The following is a 22,493-nucleotide window of genomic DNA, read 5'->3' on the forward strand; positions in this document are numbered from 1 at the left end:
GCATGCACCACTATATCCAGTATATACAGTGCTGGATATGGAGAGCAGGGTTTCATGCATGCCAGGTGAACATTCTACCAACTGAGCTGTAAGCCCAACCTCACAGCTGCTTCGTTTCAAGCATGCATCAGTGACGGGGTTGCAGACGTCGCCAGGAGAGTCTGGTATAGTGGACACTACCAATTGCCCAGCTCCGACTTCACCAGCTTGCTGTCTATCAGCCTCCTTCACACAGCCCTCCAGGGCCCCCAGCTGCTGCTACCTCATATTAGATTTACCCCACTCACTGCAAACATGCCATTGACAGCCCCAGGCAACCTTCCAGAAGTTAAGGATGTATCAGAGAGGACAGTGAATGAAAGAATACATTTCCAGACAAAGGATGAGCCATTGAGGAAGCTCCTGCCATACCAGACCAGTGAGTAATAGGTTATAGGGAAACCAAGAGACAGTGCAGAGATGGTTACACACACACACACACACACACACACACACACACACACACACACACACAGTGTATGTGAGCCTGAGGTCGATGTTGGGTGTTTTCTGAACTTGGAGTCCACTGGTTAGGCTGGATTGGATGGCCAGAAAGCCCCAGGGATCTGCCTGCCTCTGCTTCCCAGTATAGGGATAACAGATATGAGCTGCTGTGTTCGACATTTTATACGGGTTCTGGGATCAAATGCAAGTCCTTAAGCATGTACCAAATGCAATTTATCAACTAAGCCATCTCCCCAGCCCAGGATGCTGCTTTAGACAAGGCAGCCAGGGAAGGTCTTCTGCAGAGAGAGAATATTGTAACAGAGACCAGAAGGAAATGCAGGAAGGAGCCATTTAGACATCTGGGCCAGTGCTTACTCAGTGGGGTCTGGAGACCAGCTTGGCCACTGCTCATTCATCCTTACGAGCCACGTGGTACCAGGATCTGACGCACTCTGGAGTAGCCAGCAGGTAGAGGGAGGGTGCAAGGAGGGCTGCCAAGCTCTGCCTGGGCAGACACCTGGAGGCCGCTGCAGGCACAGATGGGTGACTCTGGCTTTAAAGGACAAAAGTTCTGACAGACAAAGTTCGGGTGGGAGCCACAGCAGCTGCCTTCAGCAATGAGCCACCATATAGCCAGAAGACAGGGGCATGAAGGATGGAGACTATTTCAGTTCTTGTGCATGGCTAACAAGGGCATGGATGAACAGTGGGCATGTACTCTGGTAGACCATGAGGCCACAGTGTGGGTTGAGCCCTAAAGAGAAGTTGAATTCCTGATGATTGTACTGGCAAGTGTGACTTCACTGGAAACAGGGTCTCTTCAGGGACAGTGGAGAGGGTGCACTGGATCAGGGTGTCGTCCTGAGAAGAAGAGGATCAGAGGCACAGCTCCACCGAGGAAATGGCTACAATGGCAGAGACAGACTGAAGGGAGGCGGCTGCAAGCCGTGCGGGGCTGTGCAGCTACATGAAGAAAGCAAGGTAAGGTTTCCCCGGAGCACACAGGGAAGCACAGCCCTGTGAGAGCTGTAGGTTGCATTTCCAGCCCAGGGTGAGATAATGAACTGTTGTGGTGAAGCCACAAAGTTTGTGGCATTTTGCTACAGCCACTCTGGGAAACTACAGACAGCTTCCAAAGAACCTGATCGTTTGTCTGGCTGGAAAGTTCGTTTGACTTCCTCTCCCAGGGACACACTCAAGATAAAACAAAAGCTGTGTCCCAAGCAGTTTTGCTTGCTATGGCTCAAAAACGAAATTTTAAAAATTCAATGGTGCTCTGTAAGAGAATGGATAACATACATGTCAATGAATCCATTCAGTGGGATATTATGCAGCAACTGAAAATACAAACCCCTGTTCCATATGAACAAATCCACCAGACACTATACTGAGCAAAAGAAGCCAGACCTGGAAATCTGAGACCTTGGCTGTGCACTGCAAAGACAGAAGAAGGGGACTAAAGAGACTGCAGGGTCAGAAGAGCTTCTTCATCCAGAGGGGAGGAAACTGGTGATCTGAATGAGAATGACCCCCATAGGCTCACATGTTTGCATCCTTGGTCTCCAGTTGGTGGAACTGTTTGGGAAGGATTAGGAGGCATGGCCTTGTTGGAGGAGGTGTGGCACCGGGACCAGGCTTTTGGGTTTCAAAACATGCAGTCCATTACCAGTGTTTTATCAGCTTCCTATTTGCAAATAGGAAAGATGTGCGCTCTCAGCTGTTCCTGCCACCATGCCTTTGCTCAGCCACCATGGACTCTACCCCTCTGGAACCATAAACCCAATTAGACACTTCCTTTTGTAAACTGCCCTGGTCACGGTGTTTTGCCATAGTAATAGGAAAGTGATTAAGACAGAAACCTTGTGTAGGCGATTCCTTAAGCTGGATTCTTTCTACAGGAAGATTTTATCGTGTCCATGTCATGTCTTAAAATGACAGGAACCACACAGGAGAGTGGGCTCCTGGGGGCACTGGTGTATGAATCCACTGGCCTCTAGAAGTGGGGATGGGAGGCCAGGGGTGGCCTATGTAGCGGGGCCTGAGGTTTTTGCAGCTGTGGGCAGTACTGGAGCTATTTAGTGGCTTCTTGTCCTAAACAGCAACTGGTGGGACCGCCCTGTGTTCCCCAATTCAGCCAGCATCCCTCACGGGAGGGGCCATGGTAAGGAAGGAGACTCTCCTTGCCAGTTCATCTGCTAGGTCCTTTCACTTCCCATGGGCTCTCGACCACCCAGGACACCCCATGCTTACCCTCCTGCCTTTGTAGAGGCAAAATGAGAGGCCATGCGCAGCTGTTGGAACGAAGAAAAAGAACACTGGACATGGGGAAGAGTTTTGCCATGTGCCTCTGAAAGTGATGCAGGCTCAGAGAGGTCAAAGTATCTGCCTGAGGCTTCGCAGTCCTGAAAGGGCAGGTGTGTTTTCCCTGGACTGAGCTTTGAGGTTTCTGGGAACAGGAAGGGGGTAAGATATGGTATAGTAAGGAAGGGCACTATTCTGGACTCAGATTACCTGGGTTCAAATCCTGGCTCTGCCTCTTGTCTCACCCAAAACAAGATATTTAACCTCTTGGGCTCTCAGGTTGCTCATCTGCAAAATGGGCTAACAGCGGCACCTTTCCCAAGCAGTCTGCCCCAGGTGAGTGAGTGGGTGCTGCTGTCATGCTCTGGCATTGGCCTCTCTGGACAGTGAAGTGCAGAGACTAAGGTAGCTCAGCCCAGGCTTGTGCAGCAAAGCCCTTTGAGGGACAAGATGGAACCCCTGAGGTACCGCATCTTTCTTCCACCTGAGGGCAGGGTAGGAGTGGGCACAGGGTGAAGACTTGTTTCTTCCCTGTGGGGTACTGAAGCACAGACTTTGGCTGTGGCTGCCCTCTGGATGAGGCTGCCAGGCACTGTCCAGATACCTCCAGTTGGCAGTTTGCAGAGCCTACCTCAGCCTGAGGCCTGATCAAACCCTGGGCCTACCCTGCAGGCTTCCTGCATCCAGAACATGGCCTGGTGACTGCTGGTCCATAGGCACACACTCTTGCCTTCACATCACGTCCGTGTCAAGTCAGAGGAAAGGGCTGTCTGGTTCTTGTCTGAGTCCTTTGCGGAGAGGGTGGGTGGGGGGGCGCCAGGGCTGTGGCTGGACACAGGTCCCAGCCCCTATAATGGAGGAAGCGTAGCTCATCAGTGGCTCCAGAGCTGGGCTACAGCCTATGAATAGGAGGGGCCCCAGAGCAGGCAGACCTGTCACCCAGCTGCATCCTTGGAGAGTCCCTGGACAGCTGCAGGTGGGAGCAGGCGTATGGGTGCTGCCCTTCAGAGGGTGGGGCATGAGGAGGGTCCAGGACACCCCTCTACACACAAAGCCAGAAGAGCCTCTCCTTTATGCTCCTCCCCCCTCCCCACTTCTCCAGTGCTGAGCTCTGCAGGGCCAGGTGGGCACAGTGCTGTGGGGATGAGAAGACCCTCAGTCAAGACCATGGGTGATGGCCGGGGGCGGCTCACTCTCTGCAGACGCATGCATCTGCCATTCAGCAGCGTCTCCCACTCTTCCTATTATATTTTATGGCATGTAATTTGTCCTACACAGAACACAGAACACGGAGGTAAGGCGCAAAACACCCTATAAAAGGCAGCTGTGGTTGTCATCCTCACAGGCTGGCCTGCCCGAGGCCAGGAGGAGCATTTGCAAGATAAGAACTCATCCAACCCCCACAGCAACATGATGACCCAGACCTTGCCTCTTTTTCCCATTGAAGACATATCACCTCCCATTTCCCGCCCTGCCTCACCACAGACTGCTCTCAGAAGCACTGGACCTCACCTGCCCACCGCCTGTATCACAGCTCGGGCTTTGGGGTCCTGCATCCCTTGCCCCGGCATTGCTGAGCATTAATAGTGTAGAGGCTGACAGTCTGGGTCCTGCTGGAGGGTTTGACACTCCTCTCAAGTCCCCTGCTCACTGGGTGACCTCAGGCAAATCGCACAGCCTCTCTGAGCTTCCTTTCTGAGCCATGGCAGAGGTCGTAGCAGGGGCTGCTTTGCTATGACATCATGAGGGTGTGTTGATACATGTGTGAACATGGCACAACACGTCCTGACATCCTAACCCATCACTACAGGTCCACTACTTCAGGCTGAGGACTCAGGGCTTAACATGGCTCCCAAGCAGGAAGCCAAAAGAGGCAGAAATGTTATGTTAGAGCACTCACGAGTCTTAAGTGGGGCTGGGGAGATCAATGGCTGGACTTGGTCCTGTGTGCCCCACAAAATACACAATTGCATGGTAGGAAAGAAAAGCAAAGGCGTGCCTGTGTAGGGTGGAAGAAAAGACGGGCAGTAAGCATGCCCAATAATACCCACAACATCTGCACAAGTCACAGGGAAATCATGGGCATCGGCCTCCCACATATCAGCCTCTGGCTTCAGCAATGGCTCCGTGCAGTAACTAGCTATGAGGACCTTGTCTGCTGCCCACTTCCCTCAGGTGTGCAGGGATGTAAGAGTGCCCTTCTATTTGTGTATCAGGTGAATGGAAACTGAGGCTCAACAGGCTGTGTGGTTGACGGAGCCTGCTCTGCCACTGGCCCAGGTGCCTTGGCTCTATGTTGGGTAGGGGTCGGCTAGCCAGGTCTTCCACTAGGACTCTCCTATCTGTGTATGAAGTAGCTCTCAGTCTCTGAGTGTGGAAGTGCTGCCTAAAATCACACTAGAAGTCTGCAGAAGGGAACCAGAGGGAACAAGTTGTGGTCCACAAGGCATGTGCATTGGCAGCGTCGAAAGAAAAATATTTTTCTGATAAATCAGAGGGTCTGTCAGAGAGCAGTGAATTCAGAGGAGACTGGCAACCTCCCTGTAGGTCAATGGAACCAAGAAACAGCCATCACTGCCTGTGGGCAACCTGGGAGCTCAGGCGGCCATCTCTGCCAAGGAAGTGTCTGATCTAAGATGGGGACAGAAGAGTGTATGGTGATAGAAAAGCCGGAGCAAATGTCCTGGGGTGGCTACAAACCTGACAAGAAGGCCTGGGTGACTGAAGGCTTTGGGAGGGTCTGGGGGAGGACAGGTAGGCAGATCTGGTAGAAGCTGAGCTCTGTGCCCAGAGAGTATGGGGCCTTTGTAGGGCCATAGCAGGAGGTGCATGACATGATGCCCCTTTAGGAAGCCTCTCTGGCTGCTGGGTAGGCGTGGAAGGATGCTGCACAATGAGGGACCATGATGCCCCTGAAGAGGAAGGAAGGACCAGATGGAAACTCATAGCCCCTGTCTGGGCATTAGAAAGCCAGTTCCATCACCTCTGGACTGTGTGACCTGAAGCGGGTCACTCAACTTCTCTGGTCTTCTCTCCTGCAAACTGAAGGGTTGCCATGTTCTCCAGCCTGTGTGGTATCAGTTGAAGGTGTCAGTTACAAATTGAGGTGATGACACCCACTTTGTACAAAGGGCCCAGTGGCTCACCATCCTCAGAACCTTGTCTCTGTTGTGGAAGTCTGATAGGAGATTTTTTTTTCAAACTCATCTGTCCATGACCATCTAGCTGTGTTTGTGTCGAGGTATGCCCATCTGTCCATCCATCCATATGTGGATAGCTACCCAGTTTCTAGTCATCAACTACCCATCCATGCTTCCATCTATCCATCCATCCATCCATCCATCCATCCATCCATCCATCCATCCTTCTATCTCCCCATCCATCCTTCTATCCATCCATCCATCCTTCCATCTGTCCATCTGTCCATCTACCCATCCACCCTTCCATCTATCCATCTGGCCATCCATCCTTCCATCCATCCATCTGTTCATCCATCCTTCCATCCATCCATCTGTCCATCCATCCTTCCATCTGTCCATCTGTCCATCCATCTGTCTATCCATCCACTGTTCATCCATCCTTCTATCCATCCATCCATCCTTCCATCTGTCCATCTGTCCATCCATCCATCTATCCATCCACTGTCTATCCACCCTTCCATCTATCCACCCTTCTTCTATCCATCTGTCCATACATCCTTCCATCTGTCCATCCATTCATCTGTTCATCCATCCTTCTATCCATCCATCTATCCATCCTCCCATCCATCCATCCATCTGTTCATCCATCCTTCCATCCATCCATCTGTCCATCTATTCATCTATCCATTCATCCTTCCATCCATCCATCCTTCCATCCATCCATCTATTCATCCATCCTTCCATCCTCCCATCTATCCATCTTTCCATCCATCCTTTTATTCAAAGATCTACTTGTCCATTCATTCATGTTGCCAGTTACCCACCCAATTATCCATGCATCCATGCATGCATCCATCCATTTAATTATGTACCCATCTACCCAAACACCCATCTATCCATACATATATTCATATATACATACAATCATCAATCCATATACACATCCATATGTGCATCCACCCACCCAACCCTCCATCCATCCACTCACCAGTCCATCTTCCTATCTGTCCACCTGTCCATCTGTGTATCCCTCCCCACTCCATCAGCCTCCTCAACTTGCATTGTCACAAACACAATTACCTTCCATGGCAACAGAGCTTTTCTCAAAACTGGAAAATGTTATTAGGCCGCAGTAACATATTAAGGGGGAGGTCTAAGCCGCCCGGAGCCCCTTCTAATGCACAGCAACACCTGTGTGACAAAGACTTTGTTCTAAGCTGTTTAGTAAATTAGGCCTTTCCTGGACAGTTTCAGCCTTCAATTTTTTTCAATAACAGCAATAAAATGGTTATATAATTAGTAGTAAATCTGGCAGCCTGTTACTGGTGTTTTACTTAGAAGTAAAAAGATATGCATGCATGTGTGTGTGTGTGTGTGTGTGTGAGAGAGAGAGAGAGAGAGAGAGAGAGAGAGAGAGAGAGAGAGAGAGAGAGAGGGAGGTTTCTGACTGCAGGTAGCTAAATTATTTGCAATGTCAGCGATTCTCTCCCACAGGTTGGGCCACGGAGACACAGCCTGGAAAAGAGTGAAGTTTGAATTTTGACTCAGCTGCTGACTTGCTGTACGATCATAGAGAAGTTGTAATCTCTGAGCCTTGGCTCCCTCCCATCTGGAGAATGCGAGGGCTGGCCTGGGTGACAATGAAGGCCGCTGGCAGGTCTGATTGTTTGGGAGGGGATGGTGGTTTTAAGTGGCATCTGTGTGTCAATAACTAGCAGCTTCTCCTCTGCCTGTATCTTCAGTGGTCTCTTTGGTTTCTCCACTTAGGGGTCCACCAGTGTCCAAACAACACTTGTGAATCCCACACCCAGCCCAGTCCTCACCAGTTCCCAGTTCAGGAAAGATCCCCACGCCCCCAGTCCCAGGGCTTCGGCCATGCCCCAGGAGTCACCTGACCTCTCTTTCTCATGTCCCTCAGCTCCAGTTGATCAGGGGTCAGTGTTTTCCCCCAGGTCCACTTCCTCCTCTTTCTGTCACTCCCCTGGTGACCCTTTCAGGGGTGTCAAGCTTCAATGAACTGCTTCAGGGGCTCCTCCCCACTCTCAGAGTGTGGTTCAAGATCTCTCATGGTCTAGAATGTTCTAGACAGTTGTCCCCACTCTGCCTGCTGGTTGGAATCAGCATGGGCTACTGTGACCCTGACACCTGGGTCTCTGCGCCAGTGGCTTATTTAATATACAGGAATTCGGAGGTTGGCCTTGAACTGTCAACAATCCTTCTGTCTCAGCCTCCCTGGTGTCTGTTTGGGCTTCGGACCAGCAGTGTTACCTTCTCTGGGTGGTGGTTGGGTTCATAGAAACTTGGGCCTGGTTCAGAAGCTGCATTTCAATGGAAAAGTCCATACTGCTCTTCGATACCTGGACTCAAAGCTCAGCAGGGACACTGAGTCCCTACCCTCCATGCTGTCCATATTCCAGCCTCCGGCCCCTGCTTGCACTGTTCATTGCCAGTGGGGGTGGGGGCTGGCTGCTGCACCATATCTTGTGGGGCACAGAGAGGCTGCACCTTAGGCAACAGAGCCCAGTCGCCTCTCACTCTCCACTGTTACCAGTACAGAGCTGGGAATGTCCACTCTAGGGGACAGGGCCCTGACTTCATGTTCATCTCCCAGTGCCGGCAGTTAGCAAGGAAACTTTTCTTAAATAACAAGTAATGAGGCAGATGGTGCCTGGCAGGAATCAAGGCCATGTTCCCACCACTCACCCAAAGCACAGTCTGATGCTGGCTAGTAGCTCCTGACAACTTGGGGGCAATGCTGTCCCTGGGAGGCCCATGATTAGAAGTATAACACTACCCAGAGGAGAGATGGGACTGCCCACTAGTCTCCATCCATCAACTTGGGAGAGGCTGCTAGGGAGTCAAGTCACTCCCTCCTCTGCTGAGCTGTGAAGGGGGCCTGAGGGCTGGATCACACAGTGAATGCTGGGTTTAATCAGACAGTGCAAGCCAAAGACAGGCTGATTGCTGAAGAGCAGTAGCTACCAGCTCATTAGCCTAACAACCCTTCACCAAACTGCTAGCTGGGCACTGAGGCCCTAGAGACAGCAGTAGGCTGAGGGCTCCTGCCCATCCTTAGAAACCAGGCATGTCTTTGGAGCTGGGTGGGCAACACAAGCGAGCCCTACTTGTAATACCCCAGCTCTTCACCAGAGGGCAGCAGACAGCTTTGTAGTGTGTTCTGCCCCTGTTGTCTCTACCCATGAATTGTGGGAATGGAGGAAGGTAGTGGTGCTCTGTAAACCCAGTGGTCTCCCTGGGGCAGGTGGGCGGGAGAGGACGCCCAATGGAAGCTGTGTGCTCAGCAAGCACATTCCATTTCCTGACTCAAAATGCCTCTGCTCTCTCAAGATACAATGAAGAAGTACTCTGGCCCTCCTGCCAACCATGGAAACAGAGGCAGGGGCTGTATAGTCAGCTGGGACCGTGGAGGCACTCACTCCAAGCCAGAGATGAAAGGGTTGCCCATGCACGTGTGCACACATGTGTATGCATACATGTGTGTATATGTGTCTGTCTGTGCATGCACACATGTGTGTGCTCAGCACAAAGACAAAACAACCCCCAGGCAGCCCCAGGGTCCTGTGTAGAAGAGAAATAAAGAAAAATATTTGGAAAAATGAAAGAAAGTGGAAGTCAGGGAAGGAAAGGTAAATGTCCACCTGGGGGATGGGTGGAACGAGGGAGGAAAGGAGGAGGTGCCAAGGAGCAGCTTCAACTGTGGAGGGCTGCTCATGACCCAAGTCAGCAGAGAGGCAGAAGAAGGTAGCAATTGGCTTGGGAAGCTGAAGGAAAGGGATGGACCCCGCCTGCTGGCGAGGGGCAGGAAAGCCACTGTATGACATGGATATCTGAGCTGGGCCTGGAGCGCTACTGGGTGAAAGGGCAGGTGCTTTCTGAGAAAGGATGAACTGGGGAGGGGACAGGTCAGTGGTCTGGGCAGGAACAGGAAGAGCAAGGACAGGAAGATGGGGCCCAGGAAGGGACAGTCCCATGGGGACTTGGGTAACACAGCCAAGGGCTCTTAGGTGGAAGGATTTCTCTTGCAGGCCAATGGAATTGAATCTACCAGCTGCAGCAGCAGATGTAGATGGAACACTGAGTCACTCTCCCATCATTGGGCTTGGGTTTGTTTGCCTTCCTTGACCAGAACATTTAGCAGCTCCCTCTCTCTCTCTCTCTCTCTCTCTCTCTCTCTCTCTCTCTCTCTGTGTGTGTGTGTGTGTGTGTGTGTGTGTGTGTGTGTGTGTGTACGTACTTGAGTGAAGGTGCCCATAGAGTCCAGAAGATAGAGTCCAGAAGAGGACATCAGATCCCCTGGAGCTGGAGTTAGAGGTGGTTGTGAGTCACCTGATATGGGTGCTGGAAACCAAATTCTGGTCCTCTGAAAGAGCAGGCAGTGTACCCAGCCACTGAGCCATCTTTCCAACCCATGTCCATGGATCTTTTGGCACTGAGCTGCACACAGGAGCAGGTGGATGGTTGTGTGGTGGCGGGTTCTTGGAGTCTCAGTGCCAACAGCAGTTTAAAACCCGGTTTCCTGGTCCCCTAGCCTAATTCCAGGCTTGAATCAAATTCTGCCCTAATAGGTTTTGGGAATTCACATTTTTAAGCAACTTTCAAGCAGATCACTGAGCAGGTGGTTCTGGTCCCAGCCTTCTGGTGGTGGCGGGCTGTGCCTCAGGGGATGCTCAAAGGCAAGTCACTGAAAGCTCCCCTAGTGGCCACAAGAAGAACTGCAGCTCCCTTCTAAAAGAACCCTTAACTTTGCCATTGGGACTGGCAGGGCTCCCACTATGGTTGAAGGCTGGGGGTTTCCTGTTATAATTAAAACAGATATCAACTGTCATGATTGACATACTGGAAGGGCCCAAGGTTGTTCTCACCACATAATTCTCAGCCATATTTCTCGATGATCTGGGTTAGGAGAGAGGCACAGGTTCACAATGGGCCTGTAAGTGGGTGTGCAGAATCTGCGGTAGTCATTCCCAGAGAGGTGGAGCCTGAGTTTGTCCTATTGCCCAGGCCCAGCAAGCTCTACACACAGTAGGCACTCAGTGTGTGCTTACTGAGAGTCAAATTAGTAAGTGAATGAGCGACCCCCTGATGGGTAAGCAGTTCCCTTTACATCTATTTCGTGGAAAACAGATGCATGGCTTGTGATGGCACCCAGAGGACCAAGGGACCAAAAATTCAGGCTTCCCAATCATCGAGGCCGGCACGGAGTTTTCTCTGCACCCAAGGCGAGACAAGCATTCAAGCTACACACTACCATACATCATCAGGGGAAGACGTGTGAGGTCTCACAGGGCCATGGATGTCCGGCTCTTTGGACTGAGCTGCTAATGCATCCATTTAAAACCCACAAGTGTGTTTTCATTAGAGCAGACTCCAGAGGGCTTCTCTGTAAAGACCATTGTCTGCCTACTTGGAGTGGCCTTGTCCCCCTCAGGGCACCTTCCCACCTCCTCTGAGCATATTGTCCCTTCCTCTCAGAGCCTCTGTTCCCAGCTTTTTGTCTCAAAGCCACTTTCAATTCTAGGTCCTCTTTCAACGCCACCATCACCGCCATCTCCTCGGCCCTACCAGCTGAGTCATCTTGGCCTGTGTCTGAGCGACTCCTTGGATGGCTCATTGCTCGGATGGTTAGCTGTGTATCTGTTTCAGCCTACTCCCTCTTCCCAGCCCCCACGACACACGGCCCCTCTCTAAATTTTAGTCAAGCAGATTCTGGGTGCTGAGGTGGAGAGGATGCACTGTGCCCTGGGGACCCTGCTGCCTGGTGGGAGCATGGGGAGGAAGGGACAGGTTTTAAGGCCCAACCTCTTTTGTATACCATGGCTCTCCCTCCTTGGTGAGTGTACTCCAGACCCAAAATATGTCAGAGACATCAGGGACAGTCACTTGCTTTAGTGCCTACCTGACAATGTCCACCCCCACCCCACCCTGCTATCATGACCTGGGAGGGTAAGGTTGTGTGCTCAGTTCTTCCATGGAGCCCCAGGCCATGCTCAAACAGCCGTTGTTCTCAGCCATATGGGTGAGATGACATGTGTCCTCACATGTTTGTGGGACTCAGAGATCAGGCCCCAGCCTCCTCCAGGAATCACTTTGTCTTTCTTCTCTCTGCTCGGTAACCAGTGTGAACTTTCCAGTTCGGGTCACAGTGGGCCACTGCCCTTGGTGGCTTCCAGGATGCCAAGGGTAAATTGCTACTTATTTTGTTGTTTCCTAAGCCCTGGCCATGCTCCACCCCAGGCAGTCCTTCTCACCTCAGGGCCTGTGTGCCTGCTGTGCCTGCACCCGTGGAATGATCCCTGCTTCCTGCCACACCCCAGATGCGTGACTGTCTATGCTCTAGTACTCTGCTTGGATGACATCCCTGTCATGCAGCCCACTCCCTGAGACCCACCCTTTGATCAGGAATGCCCTTATTTGCATAACCCTTATTTGCATAAACCCTATTCGAGTGACCCTTATTTACATGGCCTTGATTTGCATGGCAGAAATTGCACACTGGAAATTATTTGGATAGAGGCTTAAACTAAACCTTGCCAAATGGTGTACTGGCCAAATCTGGCCTGTCCTCTTTGCCGTGGTGTGTATTATATATCAGGAAACTGCACATGAGGAACTCATCCTAAACAGAAAAATACTGTTCCCTGGGGCTGGTGAGATGGCTCCAGGAATAAAGTAATTATGTAAGTGTGGGAACTAGAATCTAGATTCCCAGTACTTGTGGTTGCAGTAGCCTGCCTGCAGTCCCAGCCACCCTAGAGGCAGAGATAAGGCATTCTCAGAGCTAGAGTATTAGCTGGACTAGTGAAATTGATGAGCTTTCAGTTTAGGTAGAGACCATGCTTCAGTGTATGAGGAAGAGAGAGTGATAGAGCAAGTGGCAACCTGCACACATGTGTGTGTGCCCACACAAGTGAACTTACATACACACACACAAACACTACTTTTTATATTCCATTGCTTTATATTGTAGGTGGTACTATAGTACTAGTACTCTAGTACTCTGGCCCTACACTGCAGGGCACTCTGCTCACTGCCCACTCCACTCCCTACACTGCAGGGCACTCTGCTCACTGCCCACTCCACTCCCTACACTGCAGGGCACTCTGCTCACTGCTCACTCCACTCCCTACACTGCAGGGCACTCTGCTCACTCCACTCCCCACACTGCAGGGCACTCTGCTCACTGCATACTCCACTCCCCACACTGCAGGGCACTCTGCTCACTGCCCACTCCACTCCCCACACTGCAGGGCACTCTGCTCACTGCCCACTCCACTCCCTACACTGCAGGGCACTCTGCTCACTGCCCACTCCACTCCCTACACTGCAGGGCACTCTGCTCACTGCACACTCCACTCCCCACACTGCAGGGCACTCTGCTCACTGCACACTCCACTCCCTACACTGCAGGGCACTCTGCTCACTGCATAGTCCACTCCCCACACTGCAGGGCACTCTGCTCACTGCACACTCCACTCCCCATACTGCAGGGCACTCTGCTCACTCCACTCCCTACACTGCAAGGTACTCTGCTCACTGCACACTCCACTCCCCACACTGCAGGGCACTCTGCTCACTGCATACTCCACTCCCCACACTGCAGGGCACTCTGCTCACTGTCCACTCCACTCCCCACACTGCAGGGCACTCTGCTCACTGCACACTCCACTCCCTACACTGCAGGGCACTCTGCTCAATGCCCACTCCACTCCCTACACTGCAGGGCACTCTGCTCACTGCACACCCCACTCTCTACTCTGATCTAGGGTGTGAATTCTTCCACTGCCCACCAGTCCCTTTCTCACGTATCCAGTCCATCACTGGGGGCAGGACCTCTGAGGTACATTGCTGTGTCCAAGGTTGCACTACAAGGATGCACACCTGTACCCACAGGAGACAGGCACCCTGTCACCCACCAGCTGTGGACAAGCACGGGGAGTCCCTGGGGCTCCTTGAGGCTCCCCAGGAAATTGTCCTCTGCCGGTTCCTGGTAATATTCCAGCCTCATTCTCACCCCACTTTCCCAGCTGAAGAGGAAGCTGCTCAGACAGCTGCAGAGCTGGGACTCTGGGCTGAGATGCATTAATTTGTAAATATCTTCATTTATATGTAAATGCGGAGCCCAGAGCCCCACCACCAGCCCTAATGGGGCCCTGCTGCCTGGCACGGCAGCAGCTCTTTCTTCACTGGCTGGGCATCAGGACATGTTCCCAAGGCTGTTAGATTTAACAGGTCTCTTCTTTCACTGCCTCCTGGTACCCCCTAAGCATGCTGGCTCTGCTCCCTGGGGTACCCTCTGCTCAGGCCTCCTGCTGTCTCAGCTTAGAAAGAAGGCTACAGAAACCAGCATGAACATGGGGGAACAAAGGAGCCTGGGTTAGAGGTCCTAAGACTTAAATTGATGCTGCTGTGTGACTTTGGGCAAGTCCTATACCCTCTCTGGGTCTTGTTTTCATCAACTGTAAAACAAAGAAGGCACCATGGTAGAAGAAGTGGTTTAAGGTCTCATCAAGTCCATGTCATTCCAGTGGAAGACTCTTGGCCTTACTGAACTTTGACCCCTTCTATAAAATAAAACGCAGAGAAGGGGTGTAAAAAAAATGTTACCTTTTCAAGTTCAAGGGGCTGCTGGTGAGGAATGCGAGATGCAAAGAAAAAGTGTGTACATAGCGACTTTAGGGGAGTCTGGCATAAGATGGGGCTTGCCTTGTGTGGGGATAGAGGGTTGTTTGAGGCTTAGGGGTGAACATGTCCACTCAGAACAGGTCACCTGCTCACTGTGTGGAACAGCCAGCATTTGACTTGGGGTCATCAGGCATCAATTTCTATCAAATTCTACAATTACAGATAGATTAATTTGGTCAGCCAGCTTTCCAGGTGGTGGGGTTGGGGGACTGGTTCAAGGTCACGGGATAAGCAGTGATGTGCGGGGATTTGGACCTCGGTCTTCAGGTACCTGCTGGCTTTCTGAATGACGGTGAGCAGGCTGTAAGAGGTGTGTGCAGGAGTTGGGTTTCCTTCTAGCTAAGGGGTCACGGGGGAGGGGAGACCATGAGGCCACGCCTGTGACTGGGAACCCACAGGAAATGAGAGGATTCACCAGTGCTGGATGCTGAGTTACCCACCACGACAGAGACAGAGACGGGTTTAGGGGAACCTGGCTCTGAGCCAAGAAGTCCCCTGCTGAGGACTCTTGTGGCTCCCAAGGCAGTGCTTATTTTCTTCTCCAAAAATGCCTTTCACCTCCCCTCCCATCTTGATGTGTTCCTTTTCAGAAGAAGGGAAAATACAGAGGCACCTGCCTGCCTCCTGTGAGCACCCCTGGGGGCCCCTGGGAAAGAACAGCTGGGCCTGGGGTCCTAGCTCAGCGCCTGAGACAGGAGTCTGGACAGGGGCTCACAGCCCCGCTCTGGCCCTCACCCAGCAGGTGGGAGGCCCCAGCCAGACCCCCACGCGGTGCCTTTTTTGAAAAACAGAAAACAAAAAGAACAACGAAAGCCTTCTGTCCCATCCTGTAATTTTACTCTCATGCAAACCGAGGCCCGAACCACAAAGGAAGTTCTCCAGAGCCTTCTGGACCCACTCTTCTCGAAAATTCTGCTACACATTGACTTGCTAAGAGCAGAGGGAAGGGTAGGGGAGAGACCCAGTTAGGGGGTGGAGCCTTGCTCACATCAGGCCCCAGAGACTAAAGACTGTGTGACAACAGATACTCACAGGGATGTCCCTGCCTCCCCACAGCCCCAGGTGTAACTGTGTAAGGTGTCAGGAAGGCTGGTCATCTGTTGTTCCCAGCATGGGTTCTGTCGGAACACTGTCTTCTGAGAGCTCGGACAAAGCGTTGACCACACAATATGAAATAGTGCACATGTGTGTGCGCGCGCGCGTGTGCCTGTGTACGTGTGTGTGTGTGTGTGTGTGTGTGTGTGTGTGTGTGTACGTGTGAGTGTGTATGTGTGAGTTTATATCCAGCACTACTGTGAAGGTATTCACACATAAGATCGATCCCCTTACTGAAGGAGGATAGGGGAGGGGAGGGGGAGACTAAGGGAGCCTCAGCTATCCAGCGCAGGGAGATCTAGTCTGCGAACATGCTGGTCAGATGGAACTGACTAAGTGGGGTTCTGAAGGCTGAAGAGGAGTTTACCAGGTGACCAAAGGTGGGAAAGGCTCTGTCAGGAGAGACCAACATGCATAAAGGGTCAGAGGAATAAAATATAGTGGGGGTGTTTGGGGAATGTGTAGAGCTATGGGTACCCACATATGTAGAGGATGTTGGACCCCAGTATGAGGCTGAATATTCTGCAGCCTTTCAGAAAACAGGGAAAGGTCCCTCTCTCGTCCTGCTACTCCTGACCTAGAGTCCAGGTGTCCCCCACTTGGGGCCTTTGTAACCTTAGGGATCTTGGGAGACAATGGAATGTGTTATGTGTGTTTTCAGGCTAGGGAGAGATGGTTCACCTCCCAGCTCTGTCACTCGGGCTGTGTGACTTTAGGCATAGCTCTTGCCCTCTCTGGACCTCAGTATCCTCATATTACAAATGGGATTTGTGAAGCCTGTTTTGTATGATTATGGAAGGAGCTATGGCCTCATCTCTTCTCACCTCTTCCCTCCAGGGCTTGGCTCCACTTCTGTGACCAGCTCAAGGAGGGGGATGCATCCCCTAAGAGCAGTGGTTCTCAACCTTCCCGATTCAGTAACCCTTCAATACAGTTCCTCATGTTGTGGTGACCCCCCCCCCACCATAAAATTATTTTCATTGCTACTTCATAACTGTAATTCTGATATTGTTATGAATCTTAATGTAAATATCTGATATACAGAATATCTGATATGCCATCCCCGTGGAGGGGGTAATGGCCCACAGGTTGATAACCACTGCCTAAGAGCATCTAGGGGCTCCTGACAGGGTCTGGGCAAGCACACCCACCCGCAGGCCCAGCCCCTCCCTCTTCCTGCTCACATGCCTGCCGCCAGCTTGCCGGCTCAGGGGGGCCTCACCTCACAGTGGACTGGTACACAAGGTCCTCCCTCTTGCGATAATTCTCCATGTGTGAGTAGTTGGTGGAGAACATGGCGTCGAAGGTGAAGATCTTCTGCTTGATGGTGCCACCATCTGTCACCTGCCACAGAGCAGAGGAGCCACAGGTGAGTGCCCAGCTGGCCCGGGTCACCGCTTTCCTCAGGAGTGCCCTTGGCCGGTCCCCACCCTTGCTCCTCCATCCCTCCCCTCTGCTGATGAAGATTCCCACCCAGAGGCGGCCCTAGCTGCCGCCCCTCCCCACTCCGTGATCCACGGAGGCTGCCTGGCCTCGCCTTCGCCTGGCCTCTCTGGTCTCTTAATCCAAACACTCTGACAGCTTAAGAATTTGGGAAAGAGCCACAGGGCCTGTGAGATGGCTCAGCAGGTGAAGGAGCTTGTAGCCAAAGCCTGTGGAGCTGAATTTGATTCCTAAATCTGGCATGGTAAGAGAGAACCGACTCCTGCGAGTTGTCCTCCGCCGACCTCTGAGTGCACTGTGGCATGTACGTATGCACCCATGCACACGCACAAATAAATAATTAAATAAGATAAGTTAATTAATAAAAAAGAAGGACAGCCTCTGGCCGCAGGAGGCCAAGCTCCTCATCACCACGTCCTAGAGAAGGAGACAGCAAACGCGTGTGCTGGTGACAAAGAGCATCCCACACAGAGCTTTCCTGCCTCTTGCAAAGGCCTGTGATGTGGAGGCAACAGCCAGCCTGTGAGTAATCCTGGCTCCCTCCCACCAGCGAAAGCCACCAGAGCATTGACTTATGAGCAGGGAGCTGCTGGACTTTCAATTCTGCAAACGCTGGGGGGCCTTCCGAGGCCCTGCAGGCATGGTGGAGCAGAGCTAGCGGCCTCTCCCGACTGGGTCTTTCCAGGCACCAGGAGATCCTACCACCATGAAGGCTCTGCTTTGCAGAAATGGCTAGTGTGGCCTGGGCAACTGTGGGCAGGACCAGAATAGGCTTTGTAGAGTGAGCTATGGGTTCAGAGCCTGGTCCCAGGGCCTTAGTCAGTAGAGAGAAGGAAGCGCGTGGGGGGGGGGCAGGCTAGCTAGTAAGAGCGGGAGAATGGAGGGCCAGGGGACCACCAACATGCGAACAACACATGGAAAGACAAGCTATATTGCAACTATTTCTGCTTCTTAGTGTACTTACTATTATTGTGTATGTGCGCATGCTGTGTGTGTGGGGTGACCGCAAAGGTCAGAGGACAATTGTAGAATCAGTTCAGGGCTCAGCTCAGCTGCCTCTGTGAAAGTGACGGTTGAGAGTGCCTGGAGCAAGAGGGAGCAGCCACCGCATCCCCTCCAACCCCCCTCTCCACCCCTCCCCCTCACACACAGAGGATAGGACAACTGAATGCCACCACCGAGGACCCAGGGACAAAGAATGCCCCGCCCACCCTGCAGGCACCCGTCACCCAGGGTCAGATTTGGGTTCTGCTTCTATGCTCTCCTGGTTTTCCCGAAGCAAGTCCAAGGGGGAGGCAAGACCAGAGGCAGTGACCCCGGGCCGGGAGGGGCCTGCCAACATGGGGTACTTGGCTTTTGTTTTTCTGTAACCACCCTTGGACAGTCCCTTGAGGAGGTCGCAAGGTCTCCATTCCACCTGAGTGCAGGAAAGCTGGGGAAGCAGGGGACCCCAGGAGGTGACGGTCAAGTCAGTGCTGGGGCACAGGTTGCAGCAGGGTCCTGCTGTTTCACAGCTGATGAAGAGGCAGGCCCAAGTGTCCAGAGCTCCCCAGCAGCGGCGGAGCACCCCAGCAGCTGCGCCGCCCGATGCGCACGCCTGGTCTCGTGCACGCCTGCTCTCCACCGCCTCCCGCTAATGAAAGTGTTACTCCACAAAGCAGAAAGGTATGTGTTGTCACTGTTTCAATTATTTATCTGTTTACTCGGCTGCAGTTTTCCGCTTGTCTCAGCAACTCTATTATAGACCGAGAGCTCACAGCCTCTCGCCGCTCAGCTGGGCTCCGCACTAACAGCCTGCGACAGGGCGGCCTCATGCCTGGGCCTGAAGAAGTGGAATTAGCTCCCTGCGGCTCCTCTGGTGGAAGCAGGGGAGGGGGTTGCCGGGGAGGGGGTCAGGGATGGGGAGATGCTGAGAGTGGTTTCCCCAGGCATCTGTCCACCCAGCAAGGAGGACTGGCCTCATCCGCACCCAAGCTGCTTTCGACTACATCTTGGTGGTTTAGTAAACACACATTTGGTGCAACACAGCCAGCATTTATGGGGCACCAACTGTGTGTCATGCACTGGCCACATCGGTTACCTGTCCCACAGACTAGGAGCGACTAAAAACAAGGACACCTCAGTAAGTTCCAGTGGTAGGTGGGAGGATGCTAACACATTCATAGATTTTGGGACTGAGTGGGATCAGCAGTAGGACTTTCCCAGACTGGTTTTCCTCTCAGCTCTCACCAAGCCCATCTGCTTGTCATCGCCACTTCAGACTTTCCAGCTCATTACTTGGCTCATTTCCCTCTGAGATTATTTTGTTCTCTTCTGTGTAGCCTGAGGACAGGGAGATATGACTTCTCACCTCACCTGCTCTGCAGAAGGACCCAGATTCCAGAGTAGGATGGCAGCATGGGGGAGGAGAGCTGTGGCCAGTGAGAGCAGGCGGCATCTCACTGGCATGTGGCTCCATGCTGGCACTTGCCCAGGAAGGACGCCCTTTGGGGATACCCATAGCCTGCTTCAGAGGCTTAACCAGTGCACGCCCACAGTGGACTGAGGCAGACTGGTGCAGGGTCTGGGAGCAGGCAGGCCCAGTGGCTTGGCTGCTTTCAAAGTCAAAACAAACTTACAATCATAGCCCTGCTTGGGGTGGGCTCACCACTCCCCTCTCCCCAACCCTTCAAGGATGCTTTGGCCCCTTAGAGACATCAAGGTATGTTTCAACCAGGTCCTTCAGCTTGGAGGCAGTTTATTTATTCATTTATTTATCTTATTATTTTATAAATATAAGTGTTTCGGCTGTCCATGTGTCTGTACATCATGTGCACGCAGTGCTCACAGAGGCCAGAAGAGGGCCCTGGCTCCCCTGGAACTGGAGTTAGAAATGGTTGTGAGCTGCCATGTGGGTGCTGGGGGCAGAATCCAAGTCTGTTAGAAAAGCAAATGATCTTAATTGCTGAGCCACCTTTCTAGCCCTTGGGAGACAATTCTGACCCCTTCTCTACCAGGGGACATGGCATGTTCTGGAGATAGTCTTGGTTGTCACCATGAAGGTCCTGGCACTAACTGACAGGCCAGGGAGGTTGCTGACCCTTTTGATGAATAGGACCCACCTCAAACATTCCTCAACACACTGTTGATACACTGAGATTGGCATGGGGATGTAGCTTAGTCCCCAGCACATGGAAGAAAAGCTGGGCGTGGTGGCCCATGTTTGTAATCCCAGCATAGGGAAGGCAGAGACAGGAAGATCCCGGAGTCTCTCTGGTCATTGAGTCTATCCTAATCAGTGAGTACCAGCTTAAAAACCAAGATGGAGAGCACTTGAGGAATGACACAAGGTTGGGCTTTAGCATGTGCATGTGCGTGTGCACACACATGCACACACCTACACACATGAACATATACACATACCAATGTACCTGTATACATGCGCACATACCTACTACACATCATAATCATACACACATAAACATGTACTTACGTGTGCCTGCACGTACCATGAACATCAATATATATGTGTGCATGCACACACAAGAACCTGCACACCCATACACATGTACACACATACCTGCACACACATACATGTCAGGGGTGGGAAACCTTCCATTTCTCATCTTGTGCGTCTTCCCCCCCATCCCCTGGGAAGACAGAGCAAGGGATGTTAACAAGTCACTTTGCAGCTGAAGACACAGCTGAGGCCCAGTACTCCCTGCCTATCCCACCAGGCTGGTGAGGCTGCCCCTTGGCCTCACCTCACTTGGCAGCTGTAGCGTTAGAAGGATGGGCAGTAGGCTCCCCAGCAGCCCTCTGGCTCCAGCCTTGCCTGCCTTCAGGTAGAGCTTTTTATCTCCTTCTGAAACTTGCAGCCCTCATCGCCCCCAATCTCAAATTTCACTCCATTTTTTTTTATTGCACAACAGAGGAAAAAAAAATCTGTCAGTAAAACTGTCTCCTCAAATTTATTCGCTGGGACTGAGGGTTTTATGACTAGGAAAATACGCTCACCCCCCCAAGCGTCCACACCCCCCCACACCCCAGATAAAGCAAGGAAGAATTACCTGAGCCATAAATCCCTGCTGCAGGCCCAGGCACAGGAGAGCCTCAAGGACGAGCCTGCTTTTCTTTGGTTTTATTTACTTTTTTTTTCTCTTTTTTTTTTGGAAACAGTATCTAGCTGTGCTGGAACTCACTATGGGGAGTCCAGCCTGGCCTCCACCTTTGAGTGAATTGTGCCTCTGCCTGCCGAACCCTGCCAATCCAGACATGCAGCATCACCCCTAGTTCTTAGTCACAGCCCTTCCCCTGGGACAGTGTGAAAACTGCCCCCCTTTTTATCTTGACTGTTTGCTGGGGGAAAAAGTGACCAGATGTTTGGAGTACCGCCTGCCCTGGGACACTATGATGCTCTCATTGGTCAGAGGTTCTGAGATGAGGCTGGACCATAAGCTGTGGGCAAGGGTGGTAAGAGTATGAGACACAGGCAAGAGGAAGGCAGGGACTGACACATGCACAGCCCATCACGTCCCATTCAGGATCTGGTCGGGGCAGAGCTCAGACCACAGCCATCGGGAAGACATGAGTGGAGAGGGCGAGTCCGAAGTGACAGGCATATGCCAAGAGCTACCCATGGTGCTCCTGGAGGTGCAGAGTTCCTTGGGAGGGAAGGTGACAGGTGAAGTCTCCTTGAAGGTGTGTAGGTTCAGCTAGACTGGACTGAGAAGCATCCAGAAGGCTAGAGAGGTACGCTTCTGGGTGTGCCTGTGAGGGTCATAGTCAGAAGTTCCTAGAGGATTAACTAAGGGCGAGGGCCACCCTGTGGGTGGTACCAGCCCATACTTAGGTCTAGGTCCTCATCTTCCTCTCTCTCTTCCTTCTTCTCCCCCATTGCCATGAGCCTAGGGACTTTGCTCCATCACTGTCCTCTCCCACTGATGCTCAGTGGTGCTCAGGCTGCTTTCCCCTGTTTACTCAGCATGGGACCCCAGCCTGCTGGGGAGGGTGCCGCCCACTTTCAGGGCGGGTCTTCTCGCCTCAGTGAACCTCATCTAGAAATTCTCTTGCAGAAAAGTCCAGAGCTGGGTTTCTATGATTCTAAATCTAGTTACACTGAGAGTAAAGATTAACCCTTCACACACAGGTGACTGATGCAGAGAGTGATGTCCTGGGTATGGGGGCTGACCATGGGCAGAGCTCACTGAGTTCTTCCTGCATGCTCACCACTGTTTGTAAGCACAGACTCAGACAGATGCCAACGTGTTCAATGTATGTCAGCAACGATCAGCTTCCAAGCAGCCACACTGTTGTGTGGCCAGGCTAGACAGCCATCACACAGTA

At 52.2% G+C, this 22,493-nt stretch overlaps 1 protein-coding gene across 1 annotated transcript in view; it reads right to left on the reverse strand.

Moving 5' to 3' along the window:
- Igsf21 (immunoglobin superfamily member 21) overlaps window positions 1-22,493 on the reverse strand; it is a 210,862-nt gene that overhangs the window by 64,251 nt on the left and 124,118 nt on the right. Inside the window, exon 3 of the mRNA XM_036179011.1 lies at window positions 16,948-17,069. Within this exon, the coding sequence (XP_036034904.1) occupies window positions 16,948-17,069 (122 nt within the window). The remainder of the gene's footprint in view (window positions 1-16,947; window positions 17,070-22,493) is intronic.

This window comes from Onychomys torridus, chromosome 2 (genome assembly GCF_903995425.1).
Source record: "Onychomys torridus chromosome 2, mOncTor1.1, whole genome shotgun sequence".
Taxonomy (NCBI): Eukaryota; Metazoa; Chordata; class Mammalia; order Rodentia; family Cricetidae; genus Onychomys; species Onychomys torridus.